Raw genomic sequence first — 21,555 nt, 5'->3', positions numbered from 1 at the left:
ATTGTTGTTTGGTGGGCCCCGGCTGGGGATTCGAACCCGCCACCTTAGGTGTATGTGGCTGGCACCTTAGCTGCTTGAGCCATAGGTGCTGAGCCTGTGTTCAAAGATTTTAACTTACAGGTCCTACGCAAGGTGGGTGTCCTGAGTCAAGAGGGAAGTCCCCCTTCTGCTGGTCACATGAGGCCAGAATGAAGAATCAGGAGAGAGGGACTGTGGGCAGGCACCTCTATTGGGGCTCAGGACATTATCCGAGCAGGTTTCCCATGGAGAGTTCTAGTTGGTGGATTTAGAGCAGACAGGTCTGAATGCCAGGGGTCCCACAGGACACCTGTGCAGCCTGTGTGGGCTGTGGACATCAGTGGGGCTAGCCCAGGGGCCCACATCAGGCTGTGTCTTAGAGAGTGGTTATCAGGGAACAGCATATAGGGTAGTTCTAAAGAACTGACAGGGACTGGGAGGAGGCAGAAAGGGTAACAGAGCCCAGCTTCTGGTGTAGAGCAGGCAAAGCTGTATCACAGTGGGTCTCTAAAACGCATGTAGGACAAATACTCATTCCTGGGGCTACTGCTCAGACTCAGGAAACAAGTGCTACATCCGACTGGGGGTGTAGCATTTTAGGATCATGGTTCCTGCAGTTGCCAAGATAACAGCTGAGCTGCCATGAGGAGGCAGAACCCTACACTTGGTAGTGCTACCCACTTTCGCCAGCAGAGAACCCGGGCATTGTGATGCTGGTAGGCATCCTTCATGAGTTAAGTGGGTTCCCACCTTCTAGGGGCACACTTCGTCTTCGATACAGCCTTCTCGAGAAACTTTAGCCTCCTGGAGAGCCAGCGAGAGTTTGTACAGCGATTCCGAGAACAGGCCAGCTCACCACAGGCCTTGCCCGTGCTGGCTTCTGCCTGCCCAGGTATGCTCATGGCCTCACAAATGGCATGAGGTTCACGTGAAAACTTCACATGATGTTGACAGCTCAGGGTGGGTTCTGGGAGTGATGGGTCAGACAGTGTGGGCTATAATGTTAGCACAAAGTGGCCTCTTTACCTCTGGTCACTCCAGCTCCCTAGAGGGTAAGCACCTGCATGCAGACAAGACAGGAGCCTGTCTCAAGAACCATCCTGCTCTCTTGTGCAAGTGGGTCTAACCCCAGACCATCATATCATTGCTAAACTGGGAGAGGCACTCTGCCCCCTACCAAGTCCCACATGCCCTATCACCTCAGGCTGGATCTGCTACGCTGAGAAGACCCACAGCAGCTTCATCATTCCCTACCTCAGCACGGCCCGGTCCCCACAGCAGGTCATGGGCTCCCTGGTCAAAGACTTCCTCGCCCAGCAACAGGTAATAGCATCAGACACAGGCAGTATGTCAGAGAGTAGCTGGTGGTGGGCACACAGCCCCACTGCAAGGCTGCAGTCCCTAGCCATCGGCCACACCTCTGCCTACAGAGCCAGCACAGCTGGCCTCCTGATACCAAGATCCCCCTTTCTCTCTTCTGTTTAGTCACTAGAGGGCTGAGTTCTGATATGAAGGTGCTGGTCACTCACCTAGGGGTGGCCAGGCCTGATGATCAGGAAGTGGGAAGCCATGGTCAGGAGACAGGAGCCAACCCTAGAGCCACTGGTAAATGTGTACCCAACACAGCCCCCTCCCCAGGCCCAACACAGTCATTGACACAGCCACCCAACCAGTATGGGGTGGAAAGGAGGTGGCCCTGGTAGTGGCTGCAGGCCAGGTACACTGATGTTGGTCTGCATCAGCTTCCTTCCATCTCGATGTGATCAACTTCCCACACACATGCCTTGTGCTTTCCTGCTTGACCAGTAGTGATGTTCACCATGGAGCACTTTCTCCTGTGTTAGGGAGCACAGACATGCTATGGATGGGTCAGTGTCATTCTCCTGGATGAGCTGGGACCTGTGGAGTCCATGACAAGTGTGCAGAATCATCAGGGAAGGTGCTGGGAATGCCCTGAGGATTACAGTCATGCACTGGCTGTTGGATGGTGGCCATGCCTGTGCCATGACCTCCTGTGTCTCCTGTCAGCTGCAGGCCTCTTTGGCTCAGAGCCAGGAGTGATGGTGTCTCTGCTTCTCCATGTAGCACCTGACCCCTGACAAGATTTACCACGTGACAGTGATGCCCTGCTATGACAAGAAGCTAGAAGCATCCAGACCCGACTTTTTTAACCAGGAGTACCAGACACGTGATGTGGACTGCGTCCTCACAACAGGTGTAGCTATACCACATTGCCCTAAGCCTGCAAACCTCCTGATCCACCACCCAAGGCCCAGGCACAAATGATGTTTGCCTGGGGTCCTACCCATGTGGAGCCCAGGGAGGTGAACCTTCTGGTCTCTCCCTTGGAGCCAAGTCAGGCCACTGGCAGCTGACCTGTCTTTGAGACCTACAGCTGGATAGGGCCCAGCTTGTACTTCCTTGTTTGCTTTGAAATGAGTCTAAGGAGAGATGCCTGAACGTTCTCCATCCAGCCCCTTTGGTTCATGTGGCCACCCCATTCCTGAGTTGAATAGCCTCCCAAATACTTATAAGACAGGAAATTAACCTGATATGGAGGTGCACGCCTACAGCCACAGCTACCATGGAGGACAATGCAGGAGGATAGCTTGAGAATAGGAGTTGGAAACTGCAGTGAGCTGTGATTGCACTCCTGCACTCCTGCACTCCAGCCTAGGTGACAGACTCTGTGTCTCAAAAAAAAAAAAAAAAAAAAAAGTAAGCTACCCGGGAGGCTGCACAGATGGAGCACTGAAGGAATATGGCAGCCTTGGTGTATGATCGTGTTACCTGTTACCCCAGGGCGGGACCAAGGCAGCCCTCCCAAGGGGCTTCACAAGTGGAGTCTTTCTTCACCCTTGTGGCTGGGTCCATCCTCCTACCTACATGCCAGGGAGTGGGTCTTTGGGGCCAAATTGCAGCCTGCTAGGGATGCAGACAACTTGGGGTGTTTTGTTTTTATTGAAGAGCACACTAAGGAATGTGCTGTGGTTTCGGTTTCATTGCAGGAGAAGTTTTCAAGTTGCTGGAAGAAGAAGGCATCTTGCTGTCAGAACTGGAGCCAGCCCTTCTGGATGGCCTGTAAGTCGCAGGGAGCTGTTGGGCCCCAAGAGCCTTCATTCTGGCTTCAAACCACCTTCTGGTTGATTCCATCTGTCTCCCATGGCCTGTCTTGGTGTCCACAAAAGTGGCCCATGGACAGTTCTGAGCTTTATGGGGGCCTGAGCACCCAGGATACAATGGCAGGACATCTGTGTCTCAGACACACTGATGGATCCCAGGGATATGACAAGCTGGTCTTTTTGTCTGTGACTTGTTTTCTACTTAGAAAAGCAAATGCACTCACAAGTGAGAGACAGAGGCTCTGTTGCCCTGAAGCCTCTGGGCAGCAGGCCTGTGGCTGTGCTGAGGCCCTGCCCTTCTTGGCCAGGTCCAGCAGTGTGTCTGCAGAGGAGCCCACCAGCCATCGGGGTGGGGGCTCCGGCGGCTACCTGGAGCACGTGTTCCGGCACGCAGCTAGAGAACTCTTTGGAATCCACGTGGCTGAAGTCACCTATAGACCCCTTAGGTCAGTGGATGGGCCAGAGTGTCAGGGCAGGGGAGCCACAAGATCCCAGTGTTTTCTTAGGCCACTGCCCTGGCCCTGGGCCCTCTTACTGAGGTGGGCTCTGTGTCGGGTGGCATCCAGGGCTTGGGAGCACACCCTGGGGGCTGGGCACAGAGGGCCCTCTTCACTGGCTTGGCAGTGTCAATGGTCAAAGCACCCAGGCCTGAGTCTGCATCTGCCTAGTGAAGAAGAGACAGTGACCCTGAGCTCAAGAGGCCTTTGCAGGCAAGGGTGGGTGAGGTGCCTGGCACAGGGTGCACACTGTGATGCTACATCCCGAGAGGGAAGGCTAGGGTATGTAGTCACCCTTGGGAAGGAAGGATTCCCATTTTATGGATAGGGAAACTGAGGCTGGAAGCAAGAGCCCCTGCTGGACTGGAGGAAGTGAGTTTTCTGCTCTCCTCTCCTCTCCCCACCCTTCTCCCCATCACAGATTGAGAACTGAGGTGGAGAGGACACAGGTATCTGGGTTTCCCTCTGGTGGGCAGCAACCTATGAGTGCGCTGAATAGTGAGCCTAGTCTGTGCCTCACAGGAACAAAGACTTCCAGGAGGTGACCCTTGAGCAGGGGGGTCAGGTGCTGCTGCGCTTTGCTGCGGTGTATGGTTTCCGCAACATCCAGAATCTGGTGCAGAAGCTCAAGCGGGGGCGCTGCCCCTACCACTACGTGGAGGTCATGGCCTGCCCTGCAGGTAGTGCCCCCACAGGCTTTGGGTGGCCCCTCGGACCAGGCTGCAGGCAGCCTCTGCCTGGCGGGAGGGGGAAGAAGTGGGCATCAGAAGGCCCTGCCCTCCCTGCACCCAGGCAGCTAGAGGCATGGGTGGGCATGTACTGTGACTATGCATCCTGTCATCCTGTCACAGGCTGCCTGAACGGTGGAGGCCAACTCAAGGCCCTGGACACGCCCAGCAGGGAGCTGCTCCAGCATGTTGAAAGGCTGTACAGCATGGTCAGGACGGAGGCTCCTGAAGATGTGCCTGGGGTCTGGGAGCTATACCAGCAATGGCTGCAGGGCGAGGCCTCAGAGCGGGCCAGCCACCTGCTGCACACACAGTACCACGCTGTGGAGAAAGCCAGCTCTGGCCTCAGCATCCGGTGGTAAAAGGCCTTGAGGGTCCTCAGAGCTCCATCTGCAGCCTAGGAAGGCTCATGGGGTGCCTAGTAGCAAAGTCACTGCTGCTTGGGGGCCCCAGAGCCATTCCCCAAAATTTGGAGTGATTTGCAGGATGTGCTGGACCACATGGGGGTAGGAAGCTGGCTATACCCAGTGGTCGCTACCACCACCAGCCAAGCTCCTCTAGGGCTCCCTGCAGGATCTGCTAGTGTGGAGTAGGGTGACCAAGGAGGCTGAAGGTTCTGTGAAGTTCCAGAACCTCTTCCAGCAGCCCAGGGCCAAGTCCCACTACACTGCCCCTGACTTCTGGCTTGTGGTGACCCAAGTGTGTAGAGCCCTAGCCAGCTCTGGGCATCTGAGGCAGAGCAGAGAGGGCTCCTTGTGCCTGACTTCTAGTCACCCCCAAAGCTGCAGTACAGAGGGTGGGAAATGGGGCTGGACCTGCTGAGGTAACCTTGCATAGGAACTGTCTGACAGGAAGGGATGCTCAGTTCCCCCAAAGCAAACTTTACTGCTATAAAGCTGTGGTCCCACTGCAAACTGTGTGTGAGGCAGCGGGGATGGAGGTGGGGTGGGGTGTCAGCTATTGCCAGGTTTTTCCACTGAGTCTTCCCCTGGCTGGGTTCCCATCAGGCCTGTCTTCCACAGAGCTCCACCTCTAATAAAGGAACCCCTCCTCAGACATACTGAGCACCTCTGAACACAGCTCTTTCTGAGCACCCGCCAGCATGGAGAAAGGCTTTCTTTCTTTCTTTCTTTTTTTTTTTTTTTTTTAATTAAATGGAGAAAGGCTTTCTAAGCTTTATTCACAGCTCACCCTGAGACTACTTTCTGGACACCACCCGGGCCTCACGACCCACATGGGTCCCCTGCAAAGAGACCCTGCTTGTCCACTCCCAGAAGTGCCAGAGGCAAAGCCCCTGCGTGCTGGCCCTCAAGGCTGAGCTGCCAGCTGGTCAGAGCCTTAATGTTCCAGAGGCAGCCCTCTCAGAGGTCCAGTCAGCTAGGGGTCACAGGAGGGATATAGATGGACATTGGCCCCCTAAGGCTCCATATGTGGCTCACTTCTGCTGGGCTGTGCGTAAGAGTCCCCACTGCAGTGCAGGGAGACCCTGTGCCTGTGGCCACAGTGGCTCAGCTGCCCACTCATAGTGCTCCCGCTCCCTGCAGAGAGCCTTCAGGACTTCGGCCAGGGCCACCTTGCCTGTGAGCTTTTGCACTGGCTCCTCTCTGCAGGGGAGTAGGTGCAGTAGGGGTTCACTGTTGATCACTGTCCATGCCAGGGAAGATGGAGCCTCAGATGGAAAGCACCTAGTGAGTTGCTTTCCCCAGTACCCAGGACACTCAGCCCAATTTTAAATGATCCCCAAACACCTTCCTGGGTATACAAATGGCTGCCAAGGAGGCCTCAGGGAGACACTACGAGAGGGCATAGGGCCTCCCAAGGCTCAGGTCCCACCCTAGGAAGGCCCAGGGACAATAGCCACACTCACGCCACCCTGAGGAAAGGGTTGTAGAGCAGCTCCTCACCCAGAATGGATGGTACTATGGGCACATTATCTTCATCCCTTTTCTGGAATGACCACAGGCCTTTGTCACAACTAGGTCTTGTCTGACAGCCCCAGGCAACTTGGCTCTGGTCAGTGGAGGCCAGTCATGGCTAGCACCCTTCCTGGGTCTTGACATTCAAACCCCAGGAAGATGCCTGTTGTCCCCTACCTTCCCATTAAGAAGGGGAAGCATGGGTGAACCTTGGTCCAACACAGCTTGGCTCTCATCATTGCAGGGCTCCACTTTCTGTGCAAACTCAAGATTGCTCAGTGTGTGCTCATGGCCACAGAATACCTTCTGGAGGAGGCAAGTTCTCAGTGTGTGTGCAGTATAGCCCAGGCAGAGATGTGGGAAGGTACCCACACCAGCTCTGGCCCCTGCCTCGGTCCACCTCAACTATTCACTCATCCTGCACCCCCAGTTCAGGACAGGTGCAGAGTGCACTGCGCACAAAGCAGGAACTGGACCCTCACCATCTTGGGGGCAGGGTGCCCAGGGTCTCAGCCAGGCTCTGGTACGTCTGCAGAGTGGTGCCCTCCAGGCACCAGCCACACCCAGCCACCAACAATGTGTCCCCTGGGAGAGGAAGGTTGGTCAGAGAAGAGGAGGCACGGCCAGAGGGAGATAGGGTGGGTGAGCCCTGGACTGTGGTTACCTGAGAAAAGGGCAGGTGGGTCCAGGCATTCTTCCTCCCACAGGAAGTAGCTCATGTGGCTGAAGGTGTGACCAGGCGTCAGGAGGCAGCACACGTGGATGGCCCCAAACTGTGTGGAGGGACAGGCAGACCTGTGAGGCTGGGTGGGCCCAGGCGACTGACCTGACCCTTCCAGGGATGTCCACTCACCTGCAGCTCCTGCTCATGCACTAGCCTGCGTGTCAGTGCACAAATGCGTTTATCGGCCCTCATCACTGCCAGACCCAGCTGCAGCCATGCCAGCTCCACGTTTCCCCGCATGTGTGGTCCCTAAGATGGGCGGGAGCAGAGTCACATCTGGGTGGGTTGGGAATGGTGTCCTCGAGCCTTGGCATCACGCATGCACTCACCAGTGGTGGTGGGTGGTCAACACAGTGGTCAGAGACACCCCTTCCCAGCCCATGATCTCTAGCAGCTAAAAGGGCCAGGGAGTTATGATGACATAGACGATCCGGGTGGCCATCCCCCATACCGGGATGCCCCAGGCAGGCCTGGAAAGTGCCGGTGGTGGGGAGCAGGGATTCAGCCAACAATTACTGAGCACCCAGCGCATGCAGGGACAGTAAGACACCTGAGGATGGCGGCCCTCATTTCAGGGAGACCTAGGATAACTGAGGAACCCTAAACACCAATAATGACCAGAGATCAGAAAATAGGGGACAAGTCTGGTCCTGCCAGGGTGATTGGGGAGACTCTCCGAGGCCAGACTGTATGGTTGTGGCCCAAGACTGCCTAGGCCAGCAGTGGCGCTCCTGCTGCCCACAGTGTGCCCTCATCCTCTTGGGTACAGCCACATCCACTGCCACTGCCTCCTGTCTGCGTTGTTGATGATCAGTAGTTGTCCTCAAGCACCGGGATGATTTTGACCTTCATGGTCGCATAACTCGGCCACCCGTCTAGACTACTGGACCCCTTCTTCGGGGCCAACGCTCTGCTCTCCTCACCGTAGGAAAGACTATGCGAGGAAGGGTCAGTTCCCACATACGCTGAGGGCCCGAAGAGCCCTGCTCCCTGCTCTAGGAACTTCTCGGACCACTGTGTGGAATTCCACGCTGTAGGATTGAACCTGCCGCTGGTGCTTGGCCGGGCCCTTCTTACAGCCCCGCCCCTGCCATCCCTACCCCGCCCCTTCCGCAGCCCAGCTTCGGCGCTGTCCACGCACCAAGGCCTGGCTCCCTGAAGCCCAGCCCCAACAAGCCCCACCCCCAGGACTCTGCGCTTTCTCCCCAGACCCGCCTGCCCCTGCAGCTCCGCCCCCCGTTCAAGCCGCAGCAGGCTACGCCTTCCCCGGCCCCGCCCCACCCCAGCCAGGCCCGGCTACGGGCGCTGCCCCGCGTCCATTCACCAGCACTGCTGTGCCAACCGCCTGAAGTACGGACGGGCGGAGGCGGGCCTCGCGCCGCAGATCATTGAGGCTACTCTGAGCGCGGCGCTAGAACCAACGGCCCCGCCCGTCCAGAACCTGCGCGCAGCTGCACCTGACGCGTAGCCGAGGGTGCACCGTGTGCACCGAGGACGTGCGCGTGCCTGATGGGGTACTGCGCGCACATTCGACCCTGCAGTGCCGGGAGCTGGGGCACCTCCTCTGGGAAGCCCTCCTAGGATCCGCTGACCTAGTCGTGCCCTTATTCCACGTGCCCTCATAGGGCCTCTGCATTCACCCTTCTCAGGATGCGGGTGGGGCGACTTGTCCATTCTGCTCACCTGCCAATCTCGGGCCTCAACCAGCGCCAGGAGGAACATAGAAGGCATCAAATAGGTGTGCAAATCCACATGGTAGGGGAGGGCATTCTGTGTAGGACAACAGTGACAGCAGCTGCAGCTCCATTCGCATGGGTTGTCCCATCCCACCCCCGGCTGGGCACTGTGAAGTATCCCTGGCTCCATCTGCACCAGGATTAGTGCGGGAGTGTAGGGGGGTGCGCTGTGCATTTCCCAGACGAGGAGATAGGGGCAGAGAAAAGATGGGCCACCATACATGGAAAGAGATGAGCTTCCCCCCACCTCCACAACCACTGAACTGCCCTGCCCATGTGGGTGAGGTCCTAGGAGTCTCCTGGGATCCACAGAGTCCTTGGCAACAACACAAACCACCAGGGCCTGTCACGGCAACAGCCACCAGGGAGTCTGGGATTCCTTTTGCTATGGAGCATGCAGCGTCCACAGCCCCCAGGCCAGGGGCTCCACATCAGGCCATTGAGAATGTGAGTTTCCCAAGTTGCTGATGCTCCTGCCAATGGAGTCAGGGGTCTTCCCTGTCTCCAGAGGCCAGCAGGGGTGCAGGCCCCTGCATCGTATGTCTGACCCTGGCCAGGGGAGGGGCCCAAAAGGCGGGTGGAGGGCTTGTGACTCCATGGGTATGAGGTCACAGCCCAGAACTGGGGCCCACCTGGGGCATCCTCAGGTTGTGCTCCAACCTGAGAACTGGCAGCAAGGAGTTCCTAGGGGCCTCCCAGCATGGGCCACCAGCCTTGAGACAGAGCTTATGTCAGATCTTGAGCTGAGTGAGGAGCAGCGGCTGCAGGTGGGTGTGGGTTCCCAGTATTGGGGGGGGGCGCCTAGGACATCACCCACAGACATCACCTGTTACCCTGGCCACCCACAGATCTCCAAAGAGCTGGTTGACATTCAGATCACAACCCATCGCCTACAAGAACAGCACGAGGCTGAAATCTTCCAGCTGAAGAGTGAGGTGAGCAGTCACATGGGCCCACCTCTGTGCATGGAGGGCAGAGGGGTGCATAATTAGGACATGTGCTGTACATGAGACTGTACACACACTTAGCTTTTGTGTGTTTCAGCCTGCCCCACGTGTGCTGGCAGACAGATGTACCTGCTCATGCTGGTTGTCCCACAGGTCCTTTGGCTAGAAAACCGGGTGCTAGAGCTGGAGCTGCATGGAGATCATGCCAGCAAGGCGCATGCACCCCCAGCAGAGGCTGACCTAGGGCACCACCAAGCACCAGCCCAAGAGCTCAAGCACAAAGCCCAGAGCCCTAGATGTGCCAACCACCACAGATTCCAGGTCACCATTAGCACATGGAAGGCATAGCTAGGTGGGGCCAGTGATGCACAGTGAGACTGGGATCCACTCCTCCAGCCCTCAGCCCTCCCTTTTTACCCCTGAGAATGAGCAGCAGAAGCTGAGGACAGTGTGAGCATGTAGCCCCTGAGCCCAGGGTGAGGATGGGGCAGCAGAGGGGACCCAGAGCTTGAGGTCTCATCCAGTCAGCCCTGCAGTGTCCAATCCACTTCTCCCTACAGTTTCAGAGAAACAAGGAGCAGCTGCAGGGAGAAGTGGATTGGGCACTGGGGCATCACAAGGCCCGGCAGCAGGTGCTGGAGTCACATGTGTGAGTAATGGCCTCACTTACAGCATGGAGGGCCCAACAGGGTGCAGTGCTTGGAGTAGCTGTTCCCAAGAGGCAGAGGGAATCCTTCCTGTGGATCTGGCTAAGCCACACCCCCATGTTTGCAGGGCAGCCCTGAGCTGGCAGCTGCAGCAAGCCCAAGATGAGGCCAGGGCAGCTGGACAGAGACTAGCTGCACAGGCTGTGGTGAGGCCCTACCCTACCCACTTCAAGATCTGGCATCTGGCAAGCAGGGACCCGACAAACTCAGTAAAGGTTCACTCCTCAGAACATAGATTGAGGGCCTCCTCTGCCCCAGGTGCTGTCTACCTGCCAGGGCCAGCTTCGCCAAGTTGAGGCTGAGAACTCCCGGCTGCAGCTGCAGCTCAAACAGCTGAACAAGGAGTACGCCTTCCGGCTGCAGCACTGTGCTAGAAAGATGGTGGTGAGCACTGGTGGGGTAGCCTGTGGTGGGTGGGCAGGAGGCCTCTGAGTCTTAAGAAGCCCATGCCTGACCTTGTTTGCTGGACCGCTTTAGAGGGACTCCATGGGCCTGGATGCCTCATTGCCTGGCCTGCTCAGGTGGGGCTGGGGGTCAAAGGGTGGTTCAGAATGTATGGGGGATGTGCCCAAACAAGGACTGCCCTGCCCAATCCCCTGCCGGCCTCTCTCCTGCCCTGGCCCTGCTCTGCTCAGACCAGGCCCCACCCAGCTCCGCCCCCACACCACCCATTCTAGGAGTATGCCAATGGTGCAGGCCAGGCACCTGTACGCACAGCCCTTCGGACATTCCTGGAGGCCACTCTGGAAGACATTAGGGCAGCACACCACAGCCGTGAGCAACAGCTGGCCCGGGCTGCTCGCACCTACCGCAAGCAGCTAGCAGATCTGAACCATAGGCAAGAGGAACTGCTGACCCCCCACAGGTGGGCCCTGCCTTGACATGGGCACCTGGGGTAGGGTGGCTCTATGTGACCCAGAGTATGGCATAGTGGGCAGCAGAAGCAGTCCCACACACTGTGAACTCTTGACGGGGCATCTAGGGCACCTTTGATGTAGCCACCTCAGGTCCCAAGTCACTGTCACTGCCCCTGGTCACCATGCTCAGCCACCTGTGGGAGGGTTTGATGAAGTTGGATATGGATCTCCAGAACCTCTAGGCACAGGTTCCCCCTCCCTATTGCCCCACACTGGCCTAGACTCTGGCACAGAGCCCCTGAACTAACTCCAGACCTGTCCTAGGCTCAGCAAAGCCTCAACCGAGGGTATCTGCCCTATTCAAACCACTGAGGAACCTCCACCACTATTTATAGCACATGGGGTAGAAGTGGGGATAAACCTCTGGAGATGTCAGGACAAGTGCCCTCTCCTAGGTGTGAGGGAGATCTGAGGGTGGGCAGAGGGCAGAATACTGTGGCTCCAACCCCAGAAGAGGTTGAACATTTTTCATTTTTTACACCAACCTGGCTGTGGGGCAGGAATCTGGGCACAGCAGTAAATACAGTGGCCTCTCCTGGACTCAGTTCTCTCATTTGGTGTGGGGGACACCAATAATTGCAGAAAGGTGAAGTGGGTGCCATGCCAAGTACCTGCTAGATGAAGGGAATCTGCCAGAAGTGGGACTGCCCTTGAATGGGAGGGTCCAAGAGCATCTGCTGAGCAAGGGACACTTCTACTGAGACCTGGGATACCTAGGATGATGACTGGGTAGGAGCAGATTGCCTGGTGACCTGCTGGCCCTGGGCCTGCATGTTCCCAACTGTACAATGGGCAGGGCTCCTGAAGGAGCACCTCTGTGTTTGGGGAAAACACCCTCGGGGATGGTTAGCACCCTTTGGCCATGGGGTCTGAGATGGCTTTGTGGCTTAACTTTCCAAGCAGCCAGCGGGCCCTCTGGGCCTGAGCTGCCCTGCCCCCCATTCACCAATGGCTTCAAGGCCTAGGCATGGCCCGTAGTGGCATGGTGGGCCCATGATGTCCCAAACTCACTCCCAACAGATACTACCTAAAGGTTCTGGGAACCTTGACTCAAGGTCAGCTCCTTGACTGACATGCTGGCCTCAAAACCATCTCTCCTCCTGCTTCACAGGGGCCTGGATGCTGCATCCTGGTCCCAGATCCACCAGAAACTCCAGAACTTCTCCCTTGGCACTCAGGTAGGCCTCCCTGGGCCCACCCAGGGCCACCCACACTATGCCATGACTGTGGCTTACACACACACATACACACACCCATGCTAGGCAGAGCTGGAGCAGGAGAGGGCACAGCTGCTGGTTCGGGCCACAGTAGCTGAGAAGCAACTTTCTGAGCTACAGGAGTACGTGGACCAGCATCTAGGCAGGTAGGCTCTTGGGAAGTGAGTTGGGTATGCCCTGAAAGCCCAGGTCTGGTTGGGAAGGAAGACAATGGCGATCCCAGACACCACAGGCAGACCTGTCCATAGCCATGAAGGTGACTTAAGCCTGGTCTCTCCAAGCAGATACAAACAGGAAATCCTAAGGCTGAGGAAGCTGGCAGGTGCAAGGGACCCCTGGACAGCTGGGGCCACACCCCCAGCCAAACCCCAACATCTGAGGACATGCAGCCACTAGCTGGTCTTCCAGTGAGCACAGAGGAGACTCCTTTGCAGCCAACATGGAGCCCTCCTACCCAACCCTCTGCAAAACAAGAGTCAGTAGAATCCACAGTCTCTTTATTGTCTGGAATTAACCAGCCTGAGAAATAGGGGCTCCTGGAACCAAAATGGAACCAGGTCCTGGGCCAGCCTTGATGGGCATCCCCCGGGAGGAGATGGCTTTCCCAGTCAGCCCACTACCACAGATGTCATAGGCCCAGACTCTGTCCACACCCTCGCCCACCACAGCCACAGGCTTCCAGGTGGGGAGGGGAAAGCGCCCAGAGACCACCCGAGCACCTAGGGGCAGCTCTGCCTGCAGCTTGTCCTCCAGCAGTGGGAGCTGTGGGAGAGAACAGTAGAGAGGAGGGGGCCACGGACAGGCAGAAAACAGCTGCCCACACCTAGCCTTCCCAGGCCGAGCATCCATGTTGGGCTGGCCCCTAGGCTTCAGAAGCAAACACACTGAGATGGAGCCTAGTCCCAGTGGGACTAGCAAACCCCAGACATACCACGCTGGGGGCCAGGAACACAGACACGTTGTGGCAGTCCTTCAGGCTCACCTGTGGGGAGAGGAGGTCACCCCAGTAGGGAGAGGTCTGGTGGGTATGGAGTCACTATAGCTTCAGAGTCCCAGCTCCAGCCCACCCAGGTGTCAAGGGGACCTTAGGCTGTCAGCAGGATGGCCAAGCCAGAACCGAAGTGTGGAAATCAGGTGTGGAATCTGTGAGGGTCCAGAACTCCCCAGGTTACCTTCCAAAAGTCCTCACGGCGGTAGCAGAGACTGGCAACACAGCCGGCCTTCCAGGCGTGCAGCCTTGCCAGTGCCACCAGCCACGGGTTCAGCTCATAGCCCACAGCCGGTCGGAGGCCACACTTGTGGGCCGCCAGTACCTGTGGACACCAAGAACATGCAGGACAAGAATGTGGGGGAGAATACCTACGGGAAGGGGTTTGTGAGGACGACACACTCACACTTGGGCGCCTTACCACCCTGCCGTCGCCGGATCCCAGATCCACCATTTTTCCAGAGCGGCCTCGCAGCAGCGACAACACATGCTCGACCTGCCGTGCGCTGGCACCAACGTAGGGCACCTGCGCAAGGAAGTGGGTGGGCAGGGAAGGCTGGAGTCCATTGGCCACTCCCGCCCCTCCCAGAGCCCGTCCTGAATCAGCCAGGCAAGGGCAGGATTCACCTCCTCGGCTTCTTTTCTTAGCCAACTTTCCTGCCAAAGATGGGGAAGGTACCAACCCCAGCCCAGTACTTGAGCGGCAGCCACCCTTCCCTCACGCCTCAGACCCGCCCCCGCCCGGACTAGTTACATCCCGGACTCGGCCCTCACCGCCTCCGCCCCCTCTAAAAGCACACCCCTGCCTAGACCTGAGGCCTCTGCACGCCCGCTCCGCACCTGCAGCCGCAGCGGCACGCGACGGAAACCTGGCTGTAGCAGCAGCGCCCAGGTCACGTAGGCCACCAGGCCTGAGCCTGCTGCCAGCTGCAGCAGCTCGAGCGCTCCCAGCCGCCGCTCGCGCAGCTCCGTCAGCGCCTCGGCCGGGTCATCCTGTTCCATGGCTGCGGGACACGCGGCTCAGGGTCTTAGCGCTAGGGTCTGAGACCCTCACGCCCTGGCCCGAAGTTAGGGGCGTGCGGTAGTCGACCGGCCCGGTGCCTACCGCAGGCCGAGGCTAGACGCCGGAAGTGGCCGGTGCGTCGCGAGTTCGACTCCGCCTCAGCTCCCCTCCCGCGGGTTCCGTGTGAGCGAGGACCCTGGCAGATTCTACCCCCTTTTCCTGCCTGAAACCTGCGACAGTCGGCTCCGTCGGCCTACTCTGTGGACAGACGGTTATTTGGTGCCTGTTCTGGGCTCTAGAGACCCCTAGGAGGGGACAGGCGGGCCCTGCCTCCGTGGAACGCACATCCTAGTTCTGGGAGACGCGTTGCCTCTGACAGTCTCACGGGCTAGACGCCTGAGGGGAACCCAGCTGCGAGTTGAAGGTCTGGCGGTGGGAAGGAGGTTGCCCAGAGATTATGAGTCCTGTTGAGACTGGAGGGCGTCCTGGTCCTAGAACCAGCTGGAAGCTTGTGCGGTGTGTCTAGAGCCTGGGGAGCTGGGGATCAATCTCGGAAGGAAAGGCGCTCACTAGGAGTGGAACAGCGTCCAGGCCCTAGGTCACAGCCAGCCCCCGTGACTCTGCCTCGGCGAAGCCGGTGGGGGCTCCACTGACCCGGACGCCAGGAAAGCCAGCCAAATCCAGGGAGGACATCCTTCCGGTTCCCTCCCACAGCTGAAGAGGATTAGCCCAGTGGGCGGGAAATGGATGAAGCTCTAGGGTCCCAAGGAAAGGACCAGGGAGGAGGAGTTGGCAAAAAGAGATATAGCATCTCGACAGATGCTGGCACTAACGAGTGTGGGAGGGGAGACGGATGTGACAGGTATGGGGGGGCACTGGAAGCTAACCCAGTTGTGGGGGCAGAAGACAGAACCCCAGGAACCAGAGAAATCACCTTTCTTCTCCAGAAAACAAAAAAAGATTGAAGAGTTCCTGGAGGTGACGTTGTGAAGCCTGGGGGTTGGGGAGGTAAGTGGAGGGACAGAGCCTTGGGTAAGCAGCTGGGCTCAGCTGCCACAGCCACTGCCTGGTGAATGCCAGGGACTTGCCTATGCGCATGTCCTGGTCTGGCTCCTTCACAGTCACCATGGCCCTGGTGAGGAGCCCCAACAGGTATGGAAGCTTTTTCCATAGAGTAGGTATGCCCAAGACCACTACACTGTCCCCTATGTGCAGAGTGGTTCAAGTGCCAGTGCCACCTGCACATTAATCCCCACCCACCTAACCAGCCCTGAAAGACAGATGTTCCTGGGTGGCAAGAAAGTCCTTTGCACTGAGGAGGAGGCAGCCAGGCTCACCCAGATCAGAATGTCCTGTCTTCTGGTGGGGGGGGGGTGTCTGTGACTGGGCCCTCCCAGGAAAGGGAGGCTGTGAACTGAGCTGTAGGTAGGGGTGCTTACACAGCACCCATTCCTCTCGGTGGCTCCATGCATTATTCCCTCCCAGTGCCTGCAGCCACACCTGGCGCCTATAAGGCACTCAAAAAAAGCTTGTTTAATGAATGAATCCACCTAACAGACCTGCTAGCATGCACACCCCCCCTCTTCTCTCTTATATTCACACCACACACTCTGCTCCTCAGCAGCTAGGTGCATACCTGTGTGAGTCAGCACACACCTATAGCTGTGTCTGATTAACAAGGCCCCTCTGGTCAGCTCCTGTAACTCCAGTCCATGTGCTCACCCACACATGTTCCCTGTCTCCCCTCCTACTTTGGCCACTGGTCCCCAGGGCAGGCATGAAGCCCCAGCCCAACCCTCTGAGACCTGACCTGGAGCACCTGTGGCCCTACTTGCCACAACCACTTCTGTCTTTCTGTGTCCTGTGAGAATGCTTGTTGCAAAGCCAGCACTTTGCCAGGGAGAGTTTGCATCTGGGAGGTCTAGTGCTTCCTGGGGCAGGTGAGTGGAAGCCAGGATGCACCCAGGATATCTGCCCAGCATGCTTCTGAACAGGTGTACTGGGAGACTGTCTCTAGCCACCAGGATGGGGGGTGGGGGCTGTAAGCAGCTGGCTGGTGCTGCAGGTAAGGGTGCTACTCGGCCCTGGTGGGGAAACCTCTCAAGGAAGAAGAGAAAGAGCAGCCAGAGAACACACTAGCTTCCTCTTCCTCTGGTCTGTGGAGGTTGAGGCAGGGCAGACAGTCCAGGGAATGGTCCAAGTGTTACTGGTTCCCTGGTCCAGCTCTCCAGTGAGGAGTGTGGATGATGAGGAGGAAAAGGCAACCATCTGAGCTCTGAGCACTCCATGGTTGGGAGTTTAGGGAAATTAGAGGAAGCAGCAGGGACCCTGCAGAGAGGCAGGCGGAGGAAACCTAGCAGCATCTGCTATCCAGGGAAGCTACACTCCCCACGAGTACTTTTGCCATCACCTACAAGAGGCAAGTGGTCTGCATACCCCCACGTGTGTGCAGCAGTAAGACAAGTCTCCCATGGAAGTTCCAGAACAGTGCTAGAGGTGACCCACCACTCGTGCTCTCAGGGCTAGGTGCCTATGTTGGCTGAATCTGGAGGAAGGACCTTGTTTGTGGGCCCTACACAGACTGTCCCTTTTCCAGGCTCAGCTTCTTGCCTGAAGATAAGGGCTTCATCCGGTCTGGGCCTGGGTAGAGCCTCCACCCTCTGCCCTCCAACCCACCCCTGACCCTTTCCCCAGTGAGGACAAACAAGCAAGGATGAAAAAGCAGCACTGGCACTCACTTCGTCAGGGGGCCCCTAGCATTTGAGCTCTGGCTGTCTCTTTCCCAGGAGCTGAGGGGCTGGGGGAAAGGAATCAGATCATCTGGAGCAACCCCCAGCACACCCCCACCCAAGGCTTTCAGCCCTAAGGCCTCTAGTTTTATCTGTACCAAACCTCACTGGCCCTTTATGTGGCAGAGATGCCGCCAAGGAGGGAGGCAGAAGGCGGAGACTGCAACAATGGGGCCAGTGGCGGGAACAGTCCTTAGAGGCCCCATTGTGCACCCTGCCCACTGGAAATGGGCAATAAGCAGGACCCCACAGAGGAGACCCCACACCCTGTGGGCTCCTCGCCATGTCTGGATGCTCAGCACGTTGGAGGGGCCTGTGGACAGAGGGGCCCATTCTTTCCCCAGGGCAGGACAGGGCTCAGGATGACTACTGTCAGGGACAGCGAGGGAAGTTGGCACCCTGCCAAATTGCAACCCCTTCACTCACAAGCCTGGCACAGAGCTAGCAGAGGTGTCTGCCTGCTCACACCCCACCCACTTCAGCTTTGGGGATTATGGCCCCCTTTCCACCCCTGCTGGGCCCCAGCACCTTGACATTAGGGCCACATGGGAGCCAGTGATTAAACCAGGGACAGCAGGTAAGATCCAGGCAGAATGGAGTAGGCCAGGGCAGCAGGACCAAAGCTCTTGGGGGTTCTGCATGTTCCTCAATGCAGCTGAGCCCCTAGCGGTATCTGGGTGTAGCTCCTCCTCAAACCTGCTTTCCCACCCACTAGCTGGAACAAGAAACTGTACCAGTCCCTCCCCCAGCCTTAGTCTACCCTGTGAAGCTGGAATTGGAGCAGTCCTTACAGCTGACAGAAGACAAAGTGCACTGAGGCAGGTCCAGGGCTGGGCTGGACACAGGAGACCAAATCCGTGCCACTAATGTAATCAAAGTTCTTATTGATTATCCCATCACCTCAGCAGTGAGTACTGTGATGCCCTCCCCACCTTCCCTCCCTCCCAGCATCCCATCCAGAGGAGGATCCAGCTGATGGCTATTCCCAGGCCCCTCAGTGCAGGGCCACCTCACAGGGGTGGAGGTGGGCCTCGTGGGCAGCTGCATAGGCACGGCTAAACTCCTGGAATCGGGGGGCACAGCCCAGCCAGGCCTCACCAAAGTGGCTCCAGCCCATAAAGAGGAAGGTGCCCGGGCCAGGGTGGACACCACAGCGTAGGGGGGTGCGAATGGAAGCCTGCCCCTTGTCCCCAGAGCCCCCTGCCTGGAACAGTGGCAATGTCTGGCGGAGGACACGGGAAGCCACCACAGTGATGACAGACTCCTGCAGCTCCATGTCGTGGGTGACCCCATGGATGGTCCCATGAATTACTGTGGGGAGACACATTGGCCACTAATGGGCATGCAGGGGAGAACAGGCTCCAGGCTCCCCCCATGGTGAGGACACTCACCAAAGTCGCTGGTGCATGCAGCCAGGAGGAGCTCAGCATTGCTGCAGGGTCTGCAGCCACCTAGTATGCAGAAAAGTTGTGAGCACAGGAAATTACTCTCACCCTCACCCTCCAGGTTCCACTCCAGACCTCCCAGCAGCAAGCAGAAGGGAGCTGGCCAGCAAGCAGACCTTCCTCTCAGGGCCTGGTAGTACCTAGGAGGCACTACCCTAGGTCACCTGCATACGGGGTGTGCCCTTGCAGGCATGAGCCCACACCATGCAAATGTACAGACAGTCCTGGAGCCGTGCCTGGCAATCAGGTGTCCCAGTACATACTCTTGAACACCCATCTGACGGATGCAGACCAACGTCTGGAAGCCTCTATGGTCTCTCAGCACTGTCTCCTGGGCCTTAAGAATACCAGCCCACCTAGTGTGCCAGGAGATCAGGGAGGGGTTCTGTGGCCCCTGTCCTAAGGACAGTGAGAGCCCATCCTCTGCAGGGTCAGAATCCAAGCTCCAGGAGAGCAAAGAGCCCAGCCTGGTGCCCCGTAGGGAGGAGGGGCAGCGTCTCCATGGTGACTGAGCTGCACACTGGACTTTTGTTGGTTGGCCTGGGGGAGGGGAGAGAGGTCACTGCTGGGCCAGCTTTGGTCAGAGGCTTTGATTCTGCCCCCGGCATCCCCTCTCCCCAACCCTTCAGGAACCAGATGCCCAGGAGTGGACCCGCCAGGCCTCCCCTTCCCTCCATTCTGCCTCTGCCAACTCCTTCACTCAGATGCATCACCAGGAGGGAAGGAGTGGAGGGCCAGTCCATCCCTACCCACTTCAGACCTGTCCTGGCACTGCCACGTCCTAGCTATGTGGCTTTTGACAAGCTCATTTGATCCTTGGCCTCAGTTTTTCCTTCTGTGTAGTGGGGGTAGCAACACCCCCCCAACCCCACCCCCCCACCGCCGCCAAGCCCAGGTTGAGTCCCACTGCATGACTGCCACCCAGTCCCCATCCGGACATCACTCACCGTCCACACCAAGACCATGGGCCTGTGGAGGCAGCTCTGGTCGCCCGTCCTCGCGCAGCTCAAAGCGGAAGGCGGCCACCCGGCGGCTGATGTCCGGGTGTGGCGTGGCCTGCAGAAAGAGGGCCCGGCGCTCGCCGGGACCCCAGCGCACGCAGCGGCCTCCTGCCGGGCCTGGGCCCTCCGCCAGCATCAGCTCCAGGGAGCCACGCGCCCGCTCTGCGAAGACCTGAACGCCCGTGAAGGGCCGTGCCGGCCGCAGGCAAGCGATGCTGGGCCGCGCGCCGGGGTCGTGGCCGCCCAGGGTCAGGCGCAGTGCCCCGGCCGGGTACAGCCACTCGATCGCTCCCTCTGCACAGGCCAGGGCTAGCTGCCCCACGCTGCCGGGTTCCAGGGTCAGGCCGCTGGGGAAAGGACGGGCGGCTCTGAGGCAGGCCGTCCCGGTGCAGGCCCCCGTACCCCCTCCCCATAGCCACTAACAACTGCGTTCCAGTTGTGAAGGAAATTGAGGCCCAGCGTTCTCTGGACAGTACACCCGCCATCCCACAGCGCGAGAGAACACCGTCTCTAGTGCTCGATAAGAGTAGTGCTCAGTCCAGGCGGAGGGGGTAGCGGGCGTGGGGCTCTTCGCGGGCCATACCTGCCCCTCCAACTGCAGCGGTCCCCGGAGTAGCCAGCGCGGGCTGCGGCCAGGAGGCCACAGCAGAGCGCGCATAGCAGCGCCGGGGACGGCATGGCGCACAAGGACTGGCCGGGCTGTCTGGGGTCTGGGGTCTGGGGTCTCAATCAATGCCCCGGCGGGGACCGGGTCGGGGGCGGCGGCCGCCGGCCCCGGCGTCGCCCCCACCGCCCACGGCCACTCAGCCAGCAGCACAGCCTCGCGCCGGGTAGCCCTGGAGTGGGCGGGGGGCGGGGCGGGGCAGCACTGGGGCCAATGACGGAGCCGCCCGGAACTTTCCGCCAATCGCAGTGGCGCCAGCAGGGGCGGGTCTGTGGCCAGAATCCGGGCGCGCGGCGGAGGAGGGTCCTGCAGCCAGGCCGGGTGGGGAGGCGGCTCGGCTGCGGAACTCGCCGGCAGGGTCGGCTAGTATTCCCGGAACTTTGGACCCCTTGATGAGGTTGAGGGTTGGAGTCCACTGGAATCTCGAGGAGAAGGCTGGCTTGCCTAGGGTGGCACTGCTACGTCCCCTGGTTGGGCAGTGGCGGCTGGTGCTCTTTTATAAGAGCGGGAGTTGGGCTTCTTGCTCATATCCCTACCAATGAGGTCCTACTGAGCCCTCTCCCAGCGGCTGCCTCCCCAGAAGGCAGCTGGTACCCCAGGGGAGAGGAGTCATTACTCCAGTGCTGGGCTCTGGGCCAGACCTGGGACTGTGTGTGGACTCCCTTGGCTGGAGCAGCCTGGTCGAGGTTAGATCTTTCTTTTCTTTTTCTTTTGCAGTTTTTGGCCAGGGCTGGGTCTGATCCCGCCACCTCCGGCATATGGGGCCGGCGCCCTACTCCTTTGAGCCACAGGCGCCGCCCCAAGGTTAGATCTTTCTGCAGCACCCCTTTCTCAGACCCATGCTGACTCCAGGCTGAAGTGGATGAGCCCCTGAAGGGTGCTCTGGAGCAGCCCCAGGCACCCTAACAGGCCACGCTGATTGGATGGCCCAAGTGTGAAACTGAGAGCTGAGTGGGTCTTCCCTGCAGCCAGCTGAGTTTGGCCCTAGAGGAGGGTGTGGGGAGAGGTGGCCTGATGGAAATGGGGAAGGGAAGGGGGCATCAGACAGGCTTGGCCAAGGCCCTGGGGATGGAGCTCTTGACAACCTGGTGAAACCCCAGGGCATGGGGTTGGTGGGGAAACAGCTCAGGTCACAG

General features: G+C 58.6%; 5 protein-coding genes across 8 annotated transcripts in view; 2 read left to right on the top strand and 3 right to left on the bottom strand.

Moving 5' to 3' along the window:
- The window catches only part of NARFL (nuclear prelamin A recognition factor like), an 11,819-nt gene extending 6,394 nt beyond the window's left edge, over positions 1–5,425 (top strand). For both annotated transcript variants that reach the window (XM_003790753.3, XM_023513757.1), the window contains exons 5-11: positions 776–910; positions 1,223–1,341; positions 2,104–2,233; positions 3,027–3,099; positions 3,449–3,586; positions 4,160–4,317; positions 4,489–5,425. In XM_003790753.3, the coding sequence (XP_003790801.1) occupies positions 776–910; positions 1,223–1,341; positions 2,104–2,233; positions 3,027–3,099; positions 3,449–3,586; positions 4,160–4,317; positions 4,489–4,727 (992 nt within the window). In that variant the 3' untranslated portion in view covers positions 4,728–5,425. The remainder of the gene's footprint in view (positions 1–775; positions 911–1,222; positions 1,342–2,103; positions 2,234–3,026; positions 3,100–3,448; positions 3,587–4,159; positions 4,318–4,488) is intronic.
- Positions 5,426–5,673: 248 nt separating this feature from the next.
- Positions 5,674–7,869, bottom strand: HAGHL (hydroxyacylglutathione hydrolase like). The gene is given in 10 exon segments (XM_012805781.2): positions 5,674–5,969; positions 6,233–6,312; positions 6,491–6,515; positions 6,517–6,603; positions 6,764–6,866; positions 6,946–7,054; positions 7,135–7,254; positions 7,331–7,399; positions 7,755–7,818; positions 7,820–7,869. Coding segments are annotated over 10 exon segments (864 nt in total). The 5' UTR covers positions 7,858–7,869; the 3' UTR covers positions 5,674–5,800.
- A 1,249-nt stretch (positions 7,870–9,118) lies between these two features.
- CCDC78 (coiled-coil domain containing 78) lies at positions 9,119–13,008 on the top strand. The gene is made up of 11 exons (XM_023513758.1): positions 9,119–9,188; positions 9,389–9,508; positions 9,590–9,676; positions 9,842–10,009; positions 10,249–10,337; positions 10,463–10,541; positions 10,654–10,779; positions 11,073–11,260; positions 12,424–12,490; positions 12,575–12,675; positions 12,814–13,008. Exons 1-11 carry the CDS (start codon positions 9,129–9,131, stop codon positions 12,923–12,925), a joined length of 1,197 nt encoding a protein of 398 aa, XP_023369526.1. The 5' UTR covers positions 9,119–9,128; the 3' UTR covers positions 12,926–13,008.
- Position 13,009: 1 nt separating this feature from the next.
- FAM173A (family with sequence similarity 173 member A) lies at positions 13,010–18,095 on the bottom strand. Of its 3 annotated transcripts, XM_023513760.1 has the most exons (6): positions 14,623–18,095; positions 14,358–14,521; positions 13,939–14,043; positions 13,702–13,842; positions 13,461–13,511; positions 13,010–13,291 (listed from the first exon to the last, which is right to left on the bottom strand). In XM_023513760.1, exons 2-6 carry the CDS (start codon positions 14,517–14,519, stop codon positions 13,040–13,042), a joined length of 711 nt encoding a protein of 236 aa, XP_023369528.1. In that variant the 5' UTR covers positions 14,520–14,521; positions 14,623–18,095; the 3' UTR covers positions 13,010–13,039. The 3 variants fall into 3 exon arrangements, with proteins under 3 accessions (XP_023369528.1, XP_003790934.1, XP_012661234.1); XM_003790886.3 differs by having other exon boundaries at positions 14,358–18,095; XM_012805780.2 differs by lacking the exon at positions 13,461–13,511 and having other exon boundaries at positions 14,358–18,095.
- Positions 18,096–18,163: 68 nt separating this feature from the next.
- METRN (meteorin, glial cell differentiation regulator) lies at positions 18,164–20,585 on the bottom strand. Its single transcript, XM_003790885.3, has 4 exons — positions 20,339–20,585; positions 19,702–20,102; positions 18,701–18,760; positions 18,164–18,620 (listed from the first exon to the last, which is right to left on the bottom strand). The coding sequence occupies exons 1-4, from the start codon at positions 20,431–20,433 to the stop codon at positions 18,304–18,306; spliced, it is 873 nt and encodes a 290-aa protein (XP_003790933.1). The 5' UTR covers positions 20,434–20,585; the 3' UTR covers positions 18,164–18,303.
- Between the last annotated feature and the right edge of the window lie 970 nt (positions 20,586–21,555).

This window comes from Otolemur garnettii, unplaced genomic scaffold, assembly GCF_000181295.1.
Source record: "Otolemur garnettii isolate 467f Iridium unplaced genomic scaffold, OtoGar3 scaffold00044, whole genome shotgun sequence".
NCBI lineage: Eukaryota > Metazoa > Chordata > Mammalia > Primates > Galagidae > Otolemur > Otolemur garnettii.
This window is presented reverse-complemented; position numbering and strand designations above follow the sequence as displayed.

Excerpts from the sequence above, each read along its gene's own strand:
- FAM173A (XM_003790886.3), bottom strand. The coding sequence starts at position 14,519 with ATGGAACAGGATGACCCGGCCGAGGCGCTGACGGAGCTGCGCGAGCGG. Across the intron at positions 13,843-13,938 it reads GATCCGGCGACGGCAGGGTG|GTACTGGCGGCCCACAAGTG; the intron begins GTAAGGCGCCCA and ends TGGTGTCCACAG. Across the intron at positions 13,292-13,460 it reads TGTTCCTGGCCCCCAGCGTG|CTCCCACTGCTGGAGGACAA; the intron begins GTATGTCTGGGG and ends TCTCTCCCACAG.
- METRN (XM_003790885.3), bottom strand. The coding sequence starts at position 20,433 with ATGCCGTCCCCGGCGCTGCTATGCGCGCTCTGCTGTGGCCTCCTGGCC. Across the intron at positions 18,761-19,701 it reads CCATGGTCTTGGTGTGGACG|GTGGCTGCAGACCCTGCAGC; the intron begins GTGAGTGATGTC and ends TCTGCATACTAG. Across the intron at positions 18,621-18,700 it reads TGCATGCACCAGCGACTTTG|TAATTCATGGGACCATCCAT; the intron begins GTGAGTGTCCTC and ends GTCTCCCCACAG.
- CCDC78 (XM_023513758.1), top strand. The coding sequence starts at position 9,129 with ATGGAGCATGCAGCGTCCACAGCCCCCAGGCCAGGGGCTCCACATCAG. Across the intron at positions 11,261-12,423 it reads GAACTGCTGACCCCCCACAG|GGGCCTGGATGCTGCATCCT; the intron begins GTGGGCCCTGCC and ends CCTGCTTCACAG. Across the intron at positions 12,491-12,574 it reads ACTTCTCCCTTGGCACTCAG|GCAGAGCTGGAGCAGGAGAG; the intron begins GTAGGCCTCCCT and ends CACCCATGCTAG.